Raw genomic sequence first — 21,161 nt, forward strand, 5'->3', positions numbered from 1 at the left:
AAGGAGGGAGAGAGGAAAATCAGAGGGAGGGAGCGATGTGACAGGGGTAGAAGACGGGCGCGAGTGGACCAACCCATGATATAAACCATTTTCCTTGAAAAGAAAAGAAACTACATATCTCGGACGAAAATCGGACGACTACATACCGGTAGATTAGTTTTTCTTTTTGAGGCAAACCTGTAGATTTTTTATTTATTTTTTTGCGGGGAGGCAAACCTGTAGATTAGCTGAAGTATCTTGTGTGGCTGGCTAACCACCTCTTATCCGCGTTTACTTGGACTGCTTCCGTCTGGGCCTTTGGTTTTCGATTCTCGGGTAGGGAAACGTCCCCGGCTCCATTTCCACCTTTCCCGGTTGCTTCACCTCCGGATCCCCGATTCATTGCCCATCGGCGGGGAGCTGGAGCGCCACCGGCACTCCTTTAGAAGTCCAGATTCCAGAGTAGCAGCAGTTCCAGTCTCCACTCCTGGGATCTGTAGAGCTTAATTACCTGGTGAGCAAAATTTCGCATCTGCATCTGTATTCTGTAGAAAGTAGTACTAGCAAAATTTTACTTCTGATGATTTGTGTTTTGGTGACATAGCGAGATGGAGCTGGGTCCAATAAGTGCCTCGTTAGGTGCCATGCGCTCCCTTCCACGGAAGCTCCATGAGCTCCTGGCGACCAAGCACCGGATTCTGCGGGGGATTGTGATGGACGAGATCGAGCAACTCACAGCTGATCTTCGCATCCAGTACAGCTTCATGCTGGTGCTCTCAACTGCGCAGGACCCTGCTATGAGTGCGAGGTACTGGATGAAAGACGTGCGCGAGCTTTCCTATGACATGGAGGACTTTGCCGACCAATTCATCCAGGCGCATGGTCGTTCGAAGATTTTTTCTTTAAAGAGAAGGCATCATGCTCATGGCCGCGCCAAGATCCGTAGAGCTATTTTGCGCAAGCTTATTTATCGGATGAAAGACATGGGCGAGCCGTCCTATGACATGGTGAAATTTGTTGACCAATTCATCCATGCTCATGGCCGTGCCAAGATCCGGCGAGCTACTTGCCGCAAGCTTGTTTCTCGGCTCAAGATTAGCCGCCTTCCAGGCAGGCGGAGGTGGCGCTCATGGATCACCAACATGGTCTCGGAATTCAGGACTCGAGCGCAGGAGGCGACTCGGCGATGCCAGAGGTACAAGTTGGATGATTGCGTCTCCAATTCTGGATATTCTCGTATTGGCCATGAGCTTCCAACTATGTTGCAAGATCCTAGTGATCTTGTTGGCATAGAAGACGCGATGGATGAGCTTGAACGGTGGTTGACCGATGGAAAAAAGCCCCTCAAGGTGGCGTCCATCGTCGGTGTCGGGGGAATCGGTAAGACCACTCTTGCCCAAAAATTGTGGGGTAAACTCCATGTACAATTCGAGTGTGGGGCATTTGTGAGGACAGCCCAAAAGCCCGATATGAGGGGTATTCTCAGGAACATACTCTTGCAAGTTCGCCCCCACCAACCACCGGACGCTGGAGAGATGCACCACCTGATCAACGACCTTAGACAATACCTACAAGGCAAGAGGTAATAATTCTCTTTAACCATTTATTTTTCTGCTATATTATAGTACTAGCTTCATATTCATAGATCTTTACTTCGTGGAGCAAACCATGTATTATATGGTTGACCAATTAGATGCATATTTTGTTTCGCAACGTAGATCCACTTTCATGGGAGTTACGAGTTACCGCTTAGTCATGTAACCGGACTTGGCAAATCCCCCCCCCCCCCCCCCCTAAACGTCGGATGGTTCCTCATATGGCGTGCGAGCAGCCACATTCCTCAAATCTAGACCTTCAAATCCATGCATGTCCATCTTACACGTGAACGAAAATAATATTTGTTGGTAGCGAAAATACATAGTTCAAACATAAAATTTATTTGAAGTCCATAGTTCTTTGCTTTTCATCGTGGGTCCACATATGCTTCACAAGATCACTGAGTAGCTGAGATTCTGATGGATCTGTAGAAAATTGATAAGTTGATTTGCATCTTATTGTTCCGGGATTTGGATTTATTCTCCAGGCTTTCAAAACATGGGTTTGGGCTGCCCCATCACCCTCGTCCTCGACAATCGTATCAATTATCTATTATATACTAAAACGAAAATATGGCTAAAACATAGAGAAATTAGCTTCAAAATCCCGCGTTAATCAGAAACATCTGATCATTAATATGGTGGGCCCTTACTTAAATAACAATTTGAAAAGCTTAGATCTGACGTGGGCCCTAGAGATATAACACGGGTACTACTATTAACACAACGAATCAATCCTATCATGATTTGTTATGATGCATCTACTACATGAGGTAAGAAAACACCTCTGTACAAACTCAGTCCGGCCAATCAAAATTGGGAGAACTGCAGAAAAAAACTTTAAAAAAATTTATAAGTACAATATTTATTTGATACCATATAAGTCAATTAAATGCAAAACAAATATGAAAATTGAGGAAATAGAACAACAGCTAATTTAAAATAAATCGGAGCGACATCTGATAAATTTTACAAGTTGACGCAGAACAATATGAAATTGATTGAGCAAAACTAAAAACTTAAGATCAATTATTATATTATTGAAGGAGATATATTCTTTGAGCTTTAGGTTTACCAACCTTACCAACCTGTCAAGACATAGATCACAATTTGTATCTAACTTATTATAGAAATGTGCTTTTCTTATGTAAATATGCATTAGAACTAATATGTTTCGTTCCAAATAAAAGGCCTTTTGACTCCGTGTGGTCTCCATGATACAACCCTAACCGTTACCTATGTCTCTACATTATGATCTTTTTGGTATATACGGTAGGTATATAACTCGAAATTGATCAAAACAACTAATTATGTTATATATCACGATAATCCTTATGGTGCCACTTCTGCTAAACTAATTTAGTTAATGTTGTATTAGTCTGTATCTTCCATCTGTTATATACTAAGAGAAAACTAAGGGCCTGAGTACCCACTTCTGACACTCGGTATAGCCTTTGCCGAGTGACTGCTTTTCCCAAAAGTGAGTGTGTCAAGTAGGATTTTCTGAATGTAACACTCAGCAAAGCCTTTGTCGTGTAATTTTGGCCCTGCTCCATAATTCATAGCAGTCGCCAAATAATACAATTACAGTAGTGATAGAGGATACTAGTTAAGCCATATCATCGAAATTATTTTCATCTTTGGATCTTAAATTGGTAGCCAGATTTTAATGCAAGATTATTAGTCATCTAATTGTGTCTATGTAATCATGTTCATAATTTATACTGAGAAGGTTACATTTCATATACTTATTAGTTGTAAGACGTATTTCACTATGATATTGTAAGACTTAGGATTTTGGGGGAACTAGCTCGACCCTCTATGGGGTGGCCTATCACACATATATAATGGTGACGTACAAGTCCTATACCAATACGGTATGGATTACACAGTGGGGCTACAATATGAAGTCTAACACCCTCCCTCAATCTCAACTCACTCCTGAAGCATCTAGAAGGTTGAGATTGCGCCTACAGACTTGAAACAAGGGAGAAGGTAAAGGCTTGGTGAAGATGTCTGCAAGTTGATCTTTCGAATAGATAAACCTGACTTGTAGTAGCTTCTGTGCAACACGCTCCCTCACAAAATGATAGTCAATCTCAATATGTTTAATCCGTGCAAGGAACACCGGGTTTGATGACAGAAACGTAGCACCGATGTTGTCACACCAAAGGACCGGAGGATGTGGCTGAGAAACTCCTAGCTCTCTAAGTAGGGACTCAATCCATATAAGTTCGGCAGTCGCATTGGCAACCGATTTGTACTCATCTTCTGTGCTGCTGCGGGAAACAGTGGCTTGCTTGCGTGCACTCCAGGCGATCAGATTAGGACCCAAGAACACAGCATGTCCCCCTATAGATCGCCTATCATCTGGACATCCAGTCCAATCAGCATCTGAGAATGCAGAAAGAACTCCAGAGGAACTGGGGCGCAGGTGAAGACCGTAGGAGACAGTGAGACGCACATAGCGCAATATGCGCTTCACAGCAGACCAGTGCACATCAGTAGGAGCATGAAGATACTGGCACACCCTGTTAACCGCAAAAGAGAGATCAGGACGTGTGATCGTCGGATACTGCAGTCCACCAACAACACTCCTGTACTCAGTCGCATCCTCAGAAGATAGAAGAGCACCATCAGCAGCTGGAAGTTTGTCGGTGGAGGACATGGGCGTAGGTGATGTCTTGCACTTGAGCATACCAACACGGTGCAAGAGATCAAGAGAGTACTTCTTCTGGGTGAGAACCAAACTGCCACGAGACTGATGAGCGACTTCAATACCCAAGAAGAAGTGAAGCTATCCCAAATCCTTAACTGCAAAATCTCGGCCAAGCGCAGTCACAAGAGCATCAGCAGCCGTCGGAGAAGAGCAAACCAGGACAATATCATCCACATACACTAGGAGATACATGGTCACACTCGGTCGCCGAAACAAGAACAATGAAGTATCAGCCGTCGAGGGAATGAATCCATGAGTACGTAGAGCTGAAGCCAGACGAGCATGCCAGGCACGAGGCGCCTGCTTCAGTCCATAGAGAGCCTTCGTCAAACGACAGAGATGAGATGGTTGATTGTGATCAACAAATCTAGGCGGCTGCCGCATGTAAACCTCTTCCTCAAGTAATCCATGAAGAAAAGTGTTTTGTATGTTAAGTTGGCGAAGAGAACATCCATGAGAAATTGCCAGAGACAGAAGAAGCCAAATAGTGGTGGTTTGACAACTGGGCTGAATGTATCCTTGTAATCCAGTCCATGACGCTGAGCCACAAGACGCACTTTGTAGCGCTAAATGGAACCATTTGCATGTTTCTTCACGTTGAAAACCCACTTCAAATCAATGATGTTGACGCGAGGCGGAGGGGGAACAAGTGTCCCGGTCTCATTCTGCATAAGAGTATGATATTCTTATTCCATAGCAGCCCTCCAGTGTGGGATACTCATAGTGGCTTGATAACTGCGTGGTTCGGCGGTTGGATTGTCCACAACATGAGTCAGAATGATGCCATCGATGCATTCCTTGGGACGAATGATGCCACTGCGATTGCGTGTGTGCGGACGCCACGGAGCAGTGAACACCGGTAGGCCTGGGCATTCGGTATAAAGCGAAAAATCGGTTTCTACCGTTCGGTTTTTTTGGAAATTCGGTTTGCAAAGTTGAAAACCAAAATATACAACACAAAACAGCTAACCGAAAGTTTGGTTAACCAGTTTTTCGGTTTGGTATTCGGTTTATACCGAGAACTTCTGCAGAGTGTGATTCTTTCATCCAACTGCGCTATTATATAGGCTAGCACGCCACCCCTTTCTGTGTGCGCGGCCGAGGTGGAACTAAACGACCGGAGCGACTCCTTCTGGTCTATGTACGTGACATGTACTAACAACAGAAGCCTCGCTGGATAAAAAGAAGCCCATAGCAGCTTGGGCCTTGCATGCACGTTGGTGGCTTGGCCCATGATGTGCTTTGTCGCTGCCACGAGCACGCCGCACGATTTCCTTTGGCTGCACGTTCACGCGTCTCAAGTATGTTCGGTATTCTTTTCGGTTAACCAAGCTAAAACCGAATCAACCGAAGTAAGTTCGGTTAGCAGAGTTAAAACCCGAAATTTTCTGTAATAGCAATAAAAACCGAAATTTCGGTTTTTTCGGTTTCGGTGTCGGTTCGGTCTTCGGTTCGTCGGTTTTTATGCCCACCCCTAAACACCGGGGCAGGAGGGACGTCCGGAGCAGGCGAGGCCGGTCCAGGGGACTCCGGCGACGAGGGACCGGGCGACGGTGGGCTGGGCGACCGAGGCCCAGGCGTCATGTGTGTCGCTGCAGACCCAGGCGAGGTGGGCGGCAGGCACGCTCGCGCAGACGACGTGGGTGACGACAAAGGCGAGGCCGGGCGATGAGGCGGCGACATGGGCCGCTCAGAGGAGGCTGGCGCGGGCTCCGGCCCGGTCGAAGAAGCCGGCGTGGGCTCCGGCCCAGTTGAAGAAGCCGGCGTGGGCTCCGGCCTAGTCGCAGAAGCCGGCGCGGGCTCCTGCCCAGTCGGCGTGGTAGACGGGGCTCCTGAGATGGGGTTGAGGGCAGGAGGCGATGCATGCACATGCACCGGCCGATCGACGTGCGCTACGGGCGGCGCAGTGGGTGCGTGAGGGAGAAGTTCCAGGCAAGCTCCACGTCCAATTCCTGCACCATGATTAGGTAACAACACAGGCGAATATGCAACATCTTCAAATTGGCCAGGCATAAGAGGAGATGAATGCATAGATGGTGCTGTGGTGGGAGGCTGAGGCATGGCAGAAAAAGGGAAGATGTTCTCGTCAAAAACAACATCCCTAGATATGTAGACTCAATCGGTTGGCACATGGAGACACGTGTAGCCTTTATGGAGAGAATTATACCCCAAGAACACACATTTTTTGGACCAAAACTCAAGCTTATGATTATTATATGGACGAAGATGAGGCCAGCAAGCACACCCGAACACCTTAAAAAAGGTATAGTCAGGAGTTTCATCCAAGAGAAGCTTAATAGGATTTTTCATATTATGGACAAGCGTAGGTAATCTGTTAATGAGAAAACACGCGGTGGCAAAGGCATCACTCCAAAAGAGAAAAGGTATAGAAGCATGAGCAAGAAGTGTGAGGCCGGTCTCAACTATATGGCGATGTTTGCGCTCAACGACGCCATTCTGCTGATGTGTATGTGGGCATGACAAACGATGGGATATGCCAAGCTTATTAAAGAAAGTGTTGAGGTTGCGATATTCGCACCCCCAATCTGGCTGAACATGAATAATTTTATGCTTGAGGAGACGTTCGACATGCAATTGAAATTGAATGAATATATCAAACACATCAGATTTGCGCTTAAGAAGATAAAGTCATGTAAAACGACTATAGGCATCAACAAAACTGACATAGTAGTTGTGACCACTAACAGATGTTTGTGGTGGAGCCCACACATCAGAAAACACAAGTTCAAGAGGACTCTTTACTTCTCTAGTAGATGAAACAAAAGGTAGTTGATGACTTTTGCCTTGTTGACAGTCATCACACACGGACATCTCTTTAGTGCTAGACTCTAATGGTAGCTCATGGCAGTGGAGTATGTGGCGAACGATGGGTGTGGCGGGGTGACCAAAGAGAGAGTGCCACTGGGATGGCGACACACGAACACCGCTGAAGACGCGCGGGGCGGATGGATCCTCCAAGTGGTACAGACCTTGGCTCAAGTGGCCACTAAGCAGAATGTCCTGGGTTGCTCGGTCCTTCACAAAAAGATTAAAAGGGTGAAATTCACATAGGACATTATTATCAAGGGTGAGCTTGGGGGCGGATAAAAGATTACGAGTCACCGAGGGTACCCGCAAAACATTACGAAGGCGGAGCTGCCTAGAGGGATGACTAGTTAAAAGAGATGCTTGGCCAATGTGAGAGATGGGCATACCTACACCATTGGCGGTGTGAACCTGATCGTGCCCGTAGTAGGGCTGGTAGGTGGAGAGCTTGTTGAGCTCGTTCGTCATGTGATCCGTGGCGCCGGTGTCCATGTAACATGCTAGATCAACAGGATAGGATGGTGTGTCCCACTGCTCGACGCGCGGGTTCTTGCCCTTGGCGGCGATGTGGGCAACCGGGGTGGCAGCGATGAGGGCAGCCAGGGCGGCAGCGGTGGGGGGGGGGCAAAGTCTACCATGGCAAATTGGCGCTCCTTGGCTTTGCCGTCGTTGCCGATGCCAAGGAAGCTCCTCTGAAAGCGACGATGACACTTGGAAGCGACGTGTCGTTCACGACCACAAAACTGACACACCGCCTGAGTAGTAGGGCCCCCACCCATGGTCGATGCAGGGGGAGGGGCGGCCTTGCCAGCTGACGGGGTAGGCGAGCGCTGGCCGCGTGAGGCCCAGTAGGCCGTCGGCTGTGCGACGATGGTGGTGGAGGAGCGACGAGCCTCGATGCGCTGCTCGGTGAAGAGGAGGCGTGAGTAGAGATCGCGAGGAGGCATCGCTGGCTTGGCATAGTGAACGGCCTTCGCGAGATTGTCTTACTCGGCGTCAAGGCCTTTGATGACGAAGCCAGTGAACTCCTTGTCGCTAAGCGGCCGACCGATAGAGCTGAGCGTGTCCGCCAGCACCTTCATATTGTTGAAGTAGGTCGTGGCGGAGGAGTCCAGCTTCTTGATGTCGGCGAGCTCACTGTGAAGGGCCATCGAGCGGGAGGTAGAGACCTAGGCAAAGGCGTGCTCCAGAGTCGTTCAGGCGTCCATGGAGGTTGCGGCGAAGAGATAGAGGAAGGCGATCCCGTCGCTGAGGGAACCCTGGATGGCGGAGAGGATCGCCTGGTCTTGCTGCACCCACATATGGTGTTCCGGATTGATGGCCGGGCCGTGGATGGTAGGGATGACCTGTGACGGACACGGTAGCGAACCATCAACAAACCCAAGGAGGGACCTGCTGCGGAGCAGTGGTAGGACCTTGGCGCGCCAGAACAAGTAGTTATCCAGCGTGAGCCCGATGGAGATCAGGTTGTCCAAGTGGAATGGCCCGGTTGCCGTGACAGCATCAGCGACCGGGGCGGCGGACGACAGAGCAGCGACGGGGGCCACAACCACGGGCGAGGCCGCGGGTGGCACCGCGGGCAGGGCCGCGACCGAGGCCGCGGGTGGCGCCGTGGGTAGAAACTCCCCCGAGGCCGCCCGGAGGACGGCAAGCGTCTGGTAAGAGCCAGAAGAGGCCACGGGTGGCGCCGTGGGCAGGATCGTCGGCGTGGCGACGGTGGTTGCAGGCGGCGGCGGCAAGATTGGAGTCAAGAACATGGATCCCACGGGGTGGTGCCGAAAAACTGGGGCACCAGCGGAGCCAGGGGGAGGTGGGAGGTTGAGGAGGGCGGCAAGCGACGCGGGGATGGACCCGGAGCTGGCGGCGCCCGAGGCGGAAGCGGTCATGGCGCCGGCAGCGACTACCCTAGGGTTTAGGGTCTTGGCATGACGGCGGCGGCGGGTGAGGAGTAGAAGGACCTAGCTTAGGCTCGATACCATGTAAGACGTAGGATTTTGGGAGAACTGGCTCGACCCTCTATGGGGTGGCCTGTCACATATATATAATGGTAACGTACAAGTCCTATACCAATACGGTATGGATTATACAGTGGAACTACAATACGAAGTCTAACAGATTAACTCCATTCATAAAAAAGAGACAAGGAAACTGTCGGATTTCGGGTTTCGGCAGACCCTTGAGGTTCGAACACTGGGGTGCACCCCTCCGCCTCGCTAAGATCTAAGATATGGAAATAACAGCACAAGAGACACAGGGTTTATACTGGTTCGGGCCACCGTTGTGGTGTAATACCCTACTCAAGTATGTGGTGTGGTGGATTGCCTCTTGGGCTGATGATGATGAGCAATACAAGGAAGAACAGCCTCGCGAGGGTCTGTTCTTGGCTGAGGGGATGAACTGCTAGGAGGAGTTCAGTCGCCCTTCTCTCTCTCTCTCTCTTCTCGATTCTCTCTCCGATTTCGATCCCTCTACCCTATGGGTGGCTAATCCTATTTATAGGCAAAGGCCCTGGGCCTCTTCCCAAATATTGAGCGGGAAGGGCGCTAACAATTGGCCATTTTGAAGGGGAACATCTGGTACACTTATCCTGAGTAAAGTTGGTCCTCGCCTGCCAAAGGCTCTAGTGGTGATGCTGGCTTGAGCTCCACAATGACTTCCTCTCCGCCGTTGGACTGGTCTTGGGTCTCGTTGCACCGAAACGGGTGCCTTTGCTTGATGCTCTCGCCTGCGCTTGCTCCCTTTGCACCAAAGAGGAAAGGAGGACACTGCGCGGGCTGGCGCCCGCCTGGCACCCTTAGTCGTCATGGCTTGCGTCACGGGCACCTCGTGAGGTACCCCGCCTTGACCTTTCCGCCTCCTCGCGAGCCAGCCTGATGAGGCCGTGCCTGAAGAAGCTCCGTGTCGTCCGCCCCGCGAGGCTTGGCCCCTCGCGAGGGTTTTGGGTCTGTGTTGATGAAGATGGGCCGTGCTGGGCCCCCCTTTGAGCCACGCCGCTGGCCGCAGGCAGGCAAGTCTGGGGACCCCCGTTCCCAGAACACCGACAGTAGCCCCCGGGCCCAAGGCGCGCCCGGACTTGGTCGTGCAGTGAGGCGAAAGGGCAAGGGCGGAGCGCCACGGGCCCTAACAGCTTGCGGCCTTGGGCGCCGCGTGGCGGTTGATTGGACGTGGGCGCCTCAGCAACCGCGCGAGTTGATAAGGGAGCGGCATCTGCCTAGGCTTTGCTTTTTTTTGCTTTCTCCGGTTGCTGCTCAGATCCCCTTTCTTGCGCCTCTCCTTCCTTCCTCCAAAATTTCCCGATCTACTTCGACCGCGTGACCTAGGAAGCCATGGCGCCTCGTCAGTCGCCGACCGGAGCTTGGTACTCGTCTGCCCTGGACTCGCCGAACGTGTCGGAGGCGAGCCTCGCCCGGTTGCACCGGATGGCGGCGCGCAGGGCATCGACAGGGCGAAGGTGTTCAAGGCCGGCTCTGCCACCCCTGAGGGCCAAGGGAGCACCTTCTATCCGTTCTTTGTAAGCGCCATTTCTGCTGGCCTGGTGCCTCCCTTCTCCGAGTTCTTCTTCTCCGTCCTCCGCCATTATAAGCTACAGGCTCTGCATCTCCACCCCAACTCCGTCCTTCTCGTGGAAATCTTCGCCTTTTACTGCGAGGCTCACGTAGGGGTGCAGCCCTCAGTGGCCTTGATGCGCCACTACTTCTACCTCCGGACCTCTCGCGGTCCTGCTTCCGCGTGCGCGAGCTTCATCGCGCACGGTGGCGCCATTGCCATTTCGAACCCCGGGAAAATGATTGAGGGTTTCAGGAGCAAGTGGGTCTTGGCAGATGCTGGGCGCATCCACCCTTGGCTGATCTTGCCCACGGAGGAACCCACGAGCTCTAGCGATTGGGGTCGAGCGGAGCTCGCGGACCCCCGTGTGAACCTGGTGTTGGAGAAGATGGACGCGGATCTGAGGCCGGCCAACATGGCGGCGGCGAAGCTGACCGGCGCGTCGCTGCTGAGGGAATTCCTGGAGCACCAGCTGGCTCCGCTTTGGCGGTACTCACTTCCGATGTGGAGGCCCCATCCGAGCCCCACGGCCTTGGCCGACGAAGATCTGGTTGCGGTCCTCCAATCTTTTGTCGGGGGCGATCTGGCGAGGTTGGAGGCGCTCCTACGCCCTTGTTCCTCCGCGACGACTGGTAGCAGGTAGTGGAGTCCATGCCCGTCTTCAACGGGGACGGGCCCGTGCCCATGGAAACTCCTGGGGAATCGGTGGATGTGTCCTCCGACGACTCCAGCAAAGAGGGGGAAGGAGGGGAGCGGGAAAAAGGGCCTGACTCCGAGGCGACTGACGGAGAGTCGAGAGCTCCCCTCCCCCGGCGCAGGTCCCGCGCTCTCCGCCTCTCTCTTGGAGCGATGACGACGAGGATGATGACGAGCAGGGCGGCGGGAGCTTGCCCCCGATCCCGAAGAAGGACAGGACCGGGCTGATCTCCCGCGGGTCTGCCCCGGCCCCGAGGTGGACCGTAGACGCGCCTTCCGCTCCCGAGCTTCCCAAGGTTGACCCTTCCAGCCGGCTTTCAGGCTTCAAATTTGGCCGGAGGCTGCCTGAGCTCACTGGCGACGACCCGTAAGCGCTTGATTCTTGTCTTTATTTCTTGTTCTACTGCTGAGGCTTGACGTCCACATCTCTTGGACAGGCTGGCGCCCGCATTAAAGAAGCCGAAGGGAGCTCCTGAGGTTCCATCCGTGGCAGCGCCTCTACCTGCGAAGGAAGGTGACTGCGACGCACGGGCTTCTCCTGCCTGGTCGTCCTCGCGAGGCCTGGCTGAGCCGGCTGGGGCGAGCTCAGCCCCCATGGCCCAAGTAACTCCCGAGGTGCCTTTGCCTGCTGCCGCCACTACAGCCATTGGGGCGCAGCAGGCTCCGCCTCAGGATGTTGTGGTCGCGCTGCCGCCTTCTCCTCCTACTCCACCGACTGCTGTCTCTCCGACTCCTCCTGCCGTTCTGGATCGTGCTGCTGCTGAGCTAGACCGGCTGCGGCAGGATCTTCTTGGCGCCGACCCTTGCTTGGTGGTCGGGCGCTTGGAGCTGGCTTCAGGATGGATTCGCTCCGACGCTTCGATTCGGGCGGCGCTGGTCCAGGCCTCGACGGCTTGCGATGAGGAGAGGCAGGCCGTCCTTGAGGCGAAGGCTTCTCGTGACGCAGCCCTGGGGGAGGTGGTCGACGTCCGTGGTCGCTGCAAGGCACTGGAGGACGAGCTGCAAGGCCTGCGGGACCAGCTCGTGAAAGAGGCCCGCCTTCGCCAAGAGCAGGAAGAAGGCGTGAAGGCTCGCGAGGCGGCCGTCAATGAGAAGGAGGTCAAGCTCAGGAGGCGTCGTGACCGCCTAGGCGCGCTGGAGGAGGAGTTGGGGGCGAGGAAGGTCGAGCTGGACGACAAGGCCCAGGTTCTTGCCGAGGACCGCGTGGCCTTCGCGGAGATGGAGGCGAAGGCTCGCTCCTCGCTGAGGACGCTTTACGACAGCGGCCTCGAGAGCCCGCTGGCTGGCGCCGAGAACGGCCCCGCCAAGCTGCTTCCCTTCCTGGTTCACGCTCTTGAAGATGTTGCCCTTGGCCTTGGCCCCACGGCCGAGGCCGAGGCGCGTGTCCTGTCTTCTGCAGCGCTGACGCGGGTCCTCACCCACATCTACCTTCGCGAACCCGGCGTCGACCTTGACAGCCTACTGGAGCCAGTAAGCGGCGAGCGTGCCGCTGCCGCTGCCGAGGCCGTGAAGGGTCATGCGGAGGCTCTGCTGGGGAAGTTCCGGTCCTTCAGCATCAAGCCGAAGCAAGGCGCTACCGACCCCGCTACTCCATGAGGCGAACCCACTCCGCGCTGCTCCACCGCCCACAAGTGACTCCGTTGTGGCTCCTGTCCTGCCTTTAATTCCTGCACATGTATCATGCCTCGGGGAGGCGTTTAAACTTGCATTTGGCATTGAGATAACAGTGTGGACTATAATATTTTCTTTTGAATTCCTTGAAATTTACGCTTTTCCTTCCTACTTGCTTATGTTCTACGCCGGCAGAGCCCGGCCCCGCGCATACCTCAGCCGCTGTTAGCCTCGACCGGAAACCAGGACGGGACCAAGGAGTGAGGGGCTACGTGACAAGTTAGTCTCCTGAGTCGCGATGCTCAGGAGTCCCCCTTGGCGCACGAACAGCAAGTAGGGAGGTGTGATGTGGGTGGATCTACCGTTCTACGTCTGCAGAGCCCGGCCGCGTGCATACCTCAACCGCCGTTAGCCTTTCAAAACTAAGAAGTGAGGGGCTACGTGACCAGTTAGGCTCCTGAGTCGCGATGCTCAGGAGTCCCCCTTGACGCTCAAACGGCCTTCGTACCTTGGCTCCGCTCGGGGAGAGACGCGCGACGAACCAGGCCTGGGGGGCCTGGCTGGGTGTCATGCGTCTGGGCGTGACCCAGGCGCAGCCCCCGTGCCCAGCCCCCTCACGCGGCACTCCTGAGGGGAGGCGTTACGATGAGGCTAGACACTGAGCTCTGGGCTCCCTGAGGTTGATGCGGCCCGGGGGCCACCCTCGGTTGTTTATCACCAGCGCGGAGCATAGCGCTTCCGTATGTGTACGGGCATAGCCGCTCCTCGGCAGTGTCGTCAGCCAGCGCGGAGCATGGTGCTTCCACTGGTACGTGGGAGGGGGCTCCCCTCCGGGAGGAGCCCCGGGGGAGTGTACAGCCCCTTCCTAACACGTGGCTGGCACGGTAGGGCCTGGCGAGGTGTATCTGGGCACCCATGAGCCAGTGCGGGACTCACGGGGCCCTACCTCTAGGCGGGTTGTGCCTGGCACTGGGCCTTATCTTATGATGTGTACCTGCAAATTTGGTTAGATGCCAGCACTCTACGTCCTCGGGTCCCGGCCCTTGAGCTGGTCTCAACCGTCGCTGGTATGCCAGGTCGCGATGCTGTGGACAAGGCCAGAGGGTCAGGGCTGGAGAGCTAGTAAGAGCCCTGAGTCGCGATGCTCAGGTACCCCCCCCCCTTTAATGTGCAAGTGGTCGGCATGGAGAAGAAGAGGTGCCGTGAACCGGCATCAAATAATCAAGCATGGTGGGTCGAACGCATAGCCGGAAATAAACGCAAAAGGGATACATGCCGCTGGGTCTGGCCCGAGCGACTTGGGGATGATGCAGCCCGAGGGGCGCCCCCAACAAAGTAAGCTAATGACATGAAATAAAAGGGATACATGCCGCAGGGACGGACCCACGCGGCCTGGGAATAATGCAGCCCTGGGGGGCGCTCCCAGCTAGAAATGAAACTTGAAAGATGTCACCTGATGATGTTGAGGACGAAGGAGTGTTGGTGTAGCAGACTCGGTGGGCTGCGGAAGCCGATCCTCACGAGCCCCCAGGCCCAGGGGCCTCGGGAGGCTCCGGAGGCGCTGGTGGCTCCTCGCGGACCATCTCCATCTCCGCCAGGGCTGCGGAACGCCTGGCCTCTTGAGCCTCCATGATGCCCCTCATGAGGTGCTGGTACGCGGCAGCCGCGTTCGGCAAGCCGTGAGGCATGCGAACGTAGCTGTTGGGTGGACCTTCGCAGCGCCCCACTCGCGAGGGCCAGAGGCGCTCCAGAGAGGCGACTCGATTGAGCCCTGGTATGTCGATGCAGACGCGCAGCCCACCATCCTCGCCTGGATGGGGAGCCACAGCTGGTAGGCGGCGGCCGCCTTTCATGACTCTTGAGTCCTGTAGCTCCTGAATGGCCTTGCTGACGAACTCCTGAGGGTCTGGCCCTCCTTGCCTTACTCCTTCTTGAGGGAAACGTGCTTCGAAACATGCCTCCATGTGGTGCCCAAGCGCCTCCCTCGTGACCTTAGCCAGGTCGGTGGCCCTCCAGGGGAGAGCCCCTGAGCCCTGCCTGAGGAGGGCACTGGGCGCGCTTTCCTATGCGATGGAAGGAGGTTCCCCCTGGGCAGGCGCGGGCCCTGAGGGGCTTGCCTCCTGAGGGGTTGGGCCAGACGATGTCTTCTTCTTCTTGGGGCGGTCTCGGGAAGCCTCCTGTTTCCGCGATCCGGGTCTTCCAGTGATGCGGCCTGAAAGGCTCATTCCAAGGAACACACCGCATCCTTCTCTTCACAGGGCACCGTGATGACTCCGCCACTTCCTGGCATCTTGAGGACGTTGTAGCTGTGGTGAGTTACGGCCATGAACTTGGCCAGCGCTGGGTACCCAAGGATGGCGTTGTACGGCAGGTGAATGTGAGCGACGTCGAAGTCGATGAGCTCAGTGCGGTAGTTGTCGCGTGCCCCGAAGGTGACAGGGAGGCGGACCTGCCCAATCGGGACCGTGGAGCCGTCGGTGACTCCGGAGAAAGGCTTGGTTGGCTGAAGCTGGCTGTAGGACACTTGGAGATTGTTGAATGTTCCACGGACAGGACGTTGAGCCCTGCCCCGCCATCGATGAGGGTCCTGGTGACCACCACGTTGCCGATGATTGGGGAACAAAGCATCGGGAGGACTCCGGCTGTGGCCGCACACTTGAGCTGATCTGCTGAGCTGAATGTGATGGCGCACGCCGACCACCTGAGAGGGCGCGTGGCTTCGAGCTTGGGGAGGACTGCATTCACTTTGCGGGCGAACTGCTTGAAGATGCGTTGAGAGGCTGGGGCTTGAGCCCCACCCAGGATGCAGGCGATCGCGCGCGGCTCCTGGAAGCCCCCAGCCCTCTCGTCCTGATGGCGGTCCTCGTTTCTCCTTGGCTGCGGCGGCAGCGGAGGGAGGCCTGCGTTGCCTTACGGGCGATCCTCGCGAGGCTGATCCCTCCAGTCTCCCTCGCGAGGCGGGTCTTGCCAGCAATCCTCGCGAGGTCGATCGCGCCACCCTTGGCGCGGGCAGCGGTCTTCCCAGCGTCCTGTGTTCCTTCCTCCTCGACCGTAGCCTCGGTCACCGTGGTCGGGGCGACGGCCGATCCTTCCTTCTCGCATGGCTCGGAGCTCTTGACATTCGTTGGTGTTGTGGGTGTGGAGGTCGTGGTACACACAGTATCGACTGCCCTTGGAAGATTCGGGCTGATCTCTGCCCCGCTTGGTGTCTAGTTCTGTCGCGAGCACGGCAGCCCCCTTGCGCTTCACATCCTTGGCCTTGGGCTTCTTCTCTTTTGGGTCTGCGGCAGGCAGCTCGAGGAGGGAGAGACGCCCTTCCTCAGCCCTGACGCACTTGATTGCCAAGTTGAACAGCTTCAAGGAAGTGCACATGTCTTCATGCATCGCCAGCTCCTCCTTCATCTTGACATCGCGCACGCCGTCGGAGAAGGCTGAGATGATGGCCTCCTTGGTCACCTTGGGAATCTTGAGGCGTGCGTTGTTGAAGCACTGGATGTACTTCTGCAGGGTCTCTCCGGATTGTTGCTTGATGCGGTGCATGTCGCTCACGGCGGGTGGCTGGTCGCGAGTACCTTGGAAGTTGGCGATGAAGCGGGTGCGCATCTCGTCCCAGGAGGAGATCGTGCCTGGAGCCAGGTTCAGGAGCCAGGTGTGGGCCCCGTCCTTGAGCGCCATGGGAAACAAGTTCGCCATGACCTTCTCGTCTCCGTTGGCAGCTTCGATGCCCAGCTCATAGAGCTGGAGGAACTCCGCAGGGTCGGCCGTGTCGTCGTAACAAGGAGGCAGGTCTGGTTTAAACTTGCCAGGCCACGCGACGCTGCGTAGCTCGGTGGTGAAGGCACGGCAGCCTGCTGTGGCCCGGGAGGCCTTGGGTGACGAAGAGCTTGGTCTTGCATGTCCCCACGCGCTGGAGCTGGAAGCAGCGCGGGTCTTGACGTGCGGGAGCAGGAGCATGGTCGCGACGTGCTGGAGCAGGGAGCGCCCGGGCAGCTTCTTGCGGGCGAGGGACTTCTTGGCAGCTCTGATCTTGCCGCACTGGCACCTGACGGAGCGGGTTCTGCCCAGGGGCCGCGCGCCTTGGAGCCACAGCGCCTTCTTGAGGAGGAGGCGGCTGGGGCGCCCCTGGAGCTTCGTCGCCCGCGCGGGGCGCTGTGCGGTGCAGCGGAACGGACGGCGCAGGAGAGCCCCCTGCGGCGCGGACGAGCTCGGCGACGCGGTCGAGCCATTCTTCGTAGACGTCGTCGACGGGACGGTAGCGCAGGAGCTCGTTTGCCGCGATGAGTGCAGCTCGAGCCTCCATGGGTGCGCGGAGCGCGCGGGACGAAGAACCAGCTGGGGTGAGCGAGGGAGTAGCGGTGCGGCCGTCTTGCCGCATGAACGGATGCTGAGACGACGCTTGCTGCTCGTTCCCCGCCGGGCCGGTGGCGGTGTTGACGGCAGGTGACGGGGAACGGTGAGGACACCCACCGGCAGGAGCCGTCTGGGCGACGCGGGAAGCGAGAGCGGCCCGGCGCTCGGCGCAGGCCCGACGAGCGTCAGACATGGACGCGATGGTCGGAGCAGAATGGGGCGGTGGAAGACGAATTCCGGCGCACCCCTACCTGGCGCGCCAAATGTCGGATTTCGGGTTCCGGCAGACCCTTGAGGTTCGAACACTGGGGTGTGCGCTGAGATTTCGCATTCTACCTACCTGCACCCCTCCGCCTCGCTAAGATCTAAGCTATGAAAAGAACAGCACAAGAGACACAGGGTTTATACTGGTTCGGGCCACCGTTGTGGTGTAATACCCTACTCCAATGTGTGGTGTGGTGGATTGCCTCTTGGGCTGATGATGATGAGCAATACAAGGAAGAACAGCTTCGCGAGGGTCTGGTCTTGGCTGAGGGGATGAACTGCTAGGAGGAGTTCAGTCGCCCTTCTCTCTCTCTCTTCTCGATTCTCTCTTCGATTTCGATCCCTCTACCCTGTGGGTGGCTAGTCCTATTTATAGGCAAAGGCCATGGGCCTCTTCCCAAATATTGAGCGGGAAGGACGCCAACAATTGGCCATTTTGAAGGGAAACATCTGGTACACTTATCCTGACTAAAGTTGGTCCTCGCCTACCAAAGGCTCTGGTGGTGACGCTGGCTTGGGCTCCACAATGACTTCCTCCCCCGCCGTTGAATTGGTCTTGGTCTCGTTGCACCGAAAAGTTTGCCTTTGCTTGATGCTCTCGCCTGCGCTTGCTCCCTTTGCACCAAAGAGGAAAGGAGGACACTGCGCAGGCTGGCGCCCGCCTGGCACCCTTGGTCGTCATGGCTTGCGTCACGGGCACCTCGTGAGGTACCCCGCCTTGATCTCTTCGTCTCCTCGCGAGCCAGCCTGATGAGGCCGTGCCTGAGGAAGCTCCGTGTCATCTGACCCGCGAGGGTCTTGGGTCTGTGTTAATGAAGATGGGCCGTGCTGGGCCCACTTTGAGCCACACCGCAGGCAGGCAAGTCTGGAGATCCTCGTTCCCAGGAAGCCGACAGAAACTACCTATCCATTTAGGACAGTAGCTGAGCATGCAGAAATCATTCAGATAAACATGACAGTACCTAATTTTTTTTATCTGTTAGTACTTCATACTATACTAAATATACCTTGTGAATTTTGAATTTGCTAACCACATGTCCCAGGTGGTTACCTAAATATACTTTTTTTTAGCATCAGTATAGACACAAGCGCTCATATACACGCACACGCACACCCTACCCCTATGAGCACCTCCGAGAGACTGAGCCGGCATATCATCTTGAGATTTACAAAGTCACCGTAGGCGCCTCGTCGTCGACGGGAACGTCTCCTCCCACTGAAAGCGCATCGCCGGAAATCCTGAAATAAATTCAGGAATAATGCGAGCACCAGGATTTGAACCCTGGTGGGTTGGGGATACCACTGTCCACCTAACCAACTCAACCATAGGTTGATTCGCACCTAAATATACCTTAGTAGGTAAAAAAACATGATCTCTCATAGTTGCATTTAGATATATCTCACACTGAAAATATTTCAGAGCACACGAAACAATCTATACCTACTATTAAAGGGAGGTGATATTCTTGATTTCGTCCCGTTTCATTTGGTCCCGCTTCAATTAATTTCACGTACACTATTTAGTTTCATTATTTGTCACCCGTTTTGGACCAACGGAGGAAGCCCATCTGGCGGCGCATTGTGGCTCAGGTCCGGAGAAAAATAAAATTGCCGATGGAAGGGTTCGATCTCATAACCTGCCAACCGACATAGTTTGTCCAACTGACCGAGCTAGAGATATGGATGGATTTTTTCTCCCGTTGCAACGCACAGGCCTTTTTGCTAGTTATTAGTTAAAAAATTTAAACGGCAGCAGCCCAACCAGCAGCGCACAAAACGTACAGGGCTGTATGTCCCTCTTTTCCAGGTTGGGCTTGAGGATGGACATAGAATAAGACGATGGTATTGCAGCTAATTCCAGGGAGCTGAGGGACATACAGCCCTGTACGTACTTAGTTGGTCAATCCAAAAATATAATGAGATCAAAGTTACGCATAGATAGCCATATAGTGTTTAGCAACGTACAATGTAGCCGTTCATGCGAGGTGAAAGTGCAAAGTAATCATCAAGATATGGTTGTGCATGGCAATCCAATCTGCATCAAAACTATATTTTAGGAGAATGTGGCATGGACAATTCTTTTTCTCAAAATCTCACAAACATATTTTTCTTCCTAAAAAATCCGGCCTTTGAAACATATCTGTACTTTTCACACAATGTATCAATTAGAAAACTGAACTGAGTATTTTTCATAGACGACCCTGGATTTATCAAGAATATGGAATGGGAGAACCACCGGGTATGACCGTGAATCTTCAAGCACCGCGTACAAGAAAAGATACATGTTGTCACCCTTGGAAAATAAAATCAATATAGTTGGTTAGCAAAGAGAGGAACCGATGGTGACGTACATTCTTCGAGCCATCTCCCTAAAGCAATGCTCGATTCGCTACTAAGAGCCGTTGTTCACTGAATGTGGAAGAGTTTGGAACACCGAAGCTAATAGAAATGATTTTGAGGGCAAAGACACGTAGTAAAGACACGTAGTAAAATCAACGACTAATTAAAGAAAAAAATTGTTGGAAATATGTTTTCCAAGCAAGTGTGGTGATCCTGTCACATCACCCGAGAAACACATGTGTCAGAGGGCACATGATGTGCAGAATGGAGAGCGGTGGAGGGATGAGAGAGCCGAAGCGATAGATAAAAACAATAATACATGTGTAAGTGCGTTCGAACATATATAACAACGACACGTGTGTTAATAAATAGTTATCAACATAGTTTGAAGAAACTTACTTTTCAACGATATATTCATGTAGAAAATAAAGATCATACTTATTTCTCGCTGATTCTAACCATTCTAGAACGTCATACATTTTCGAACATGTGAGTACATTAGAAGAAGGAGATAAACAAAACACCATTTTTTTATTTGTCCAAACAGTGACCATGGAGTGATTCCTTTGTTTATTCACTTCATTAGTCAATTTCTTTTGTTATTCGATACAAAATATTATGCAAATATTTATATATACTATAAGCACCGAGAAAAACATTCACATATGGAGATATTATAATCTTACAATTTGTCATCATATATATGATAACATGCCATATTTATTGTAAATTATAAACACGTATGATGACATAGAAAAGGAGAATCATCCTAGGTATCTCACGGTAATTCAAAACACAAAGAAAATAATTTTCTAGACCACATGAGCAATATAGGTCTTCACAATTGTATCTACTATTGTCCAACTCACCTTACTTTTAATCACAACCAATAGATCAAGTGAAGACGTCAACTAGGGTTGGTATGTTGTACATGCACATCCTTAATCAAGTGAACTACGCTCACTTCTTTGGCTTACCCTATTTTAATAATAGATTGCACTACATAAATATTCATATTTATCACATCTAATATGACATAGAAACTATCAATTGTAGAAACTATCAATTCTAACTTGAGTCTTCGCTCCAGGTACTGATCTAATATTTTTCACATAGCGAAATATCGGCTAGCTCAATATGTAACTTGAATTATTTGAATGAATGTGGTATTATGCACAAATGACACATACACTGCTATGGTGTTCTTAACAATCATCACTCCACAAATTATATAT

At 53.4% G+C, this 21,161-nt stretch overlaps 1 protein-coding gene across 5 annotated transcripts in view; it reads left to right on the top strand.

Moving 5' to 3' along the window:
- Positions 1-211: 211 nt before the first annotated feature.
- LOC123059778 (disease resistance protein RGA5) overlaps positions 212-21,161 on the top strand; it is a 28,924-nt gene continuing 7,974 nt past the window's right edge. For 3 of the 5 annotated variants that reach the window (XM_044482261.1, XM_044482263.1, XM_044482262.1), the window contains exons 1-2: positions 212-493; positions 584-1,561. In XM_044482261.1, the coding sequence (XP_044338196.1) occupies positions 588-1,561 (974 nt within the window). In that variant the 5' untranslated portion in view covers positions 212-493; positions 584-587. Of the gene's footprint in view, positions 494-583; positions 1,562-21,161 lie in introns of those variants that run through there. The other 2 variants (XM_044482264.1, XM_044482265.1) reach the window with 2 other exon arrangements.

This window comes from Triticum aestivum, chromosome 3A, assembly GCF_018294505.1.
Source record: "Triticum aestivum cultivar Chinese Spring chromosome 3A, IWGSC CS RefSeq v2.1, whole genome shotgun sequence".
NCBI lineage: Eukaryota > Viridiplantae > Streptophyta > Magnoliopsida > Poales > Poaceae > Triticum > Triticum aestivum.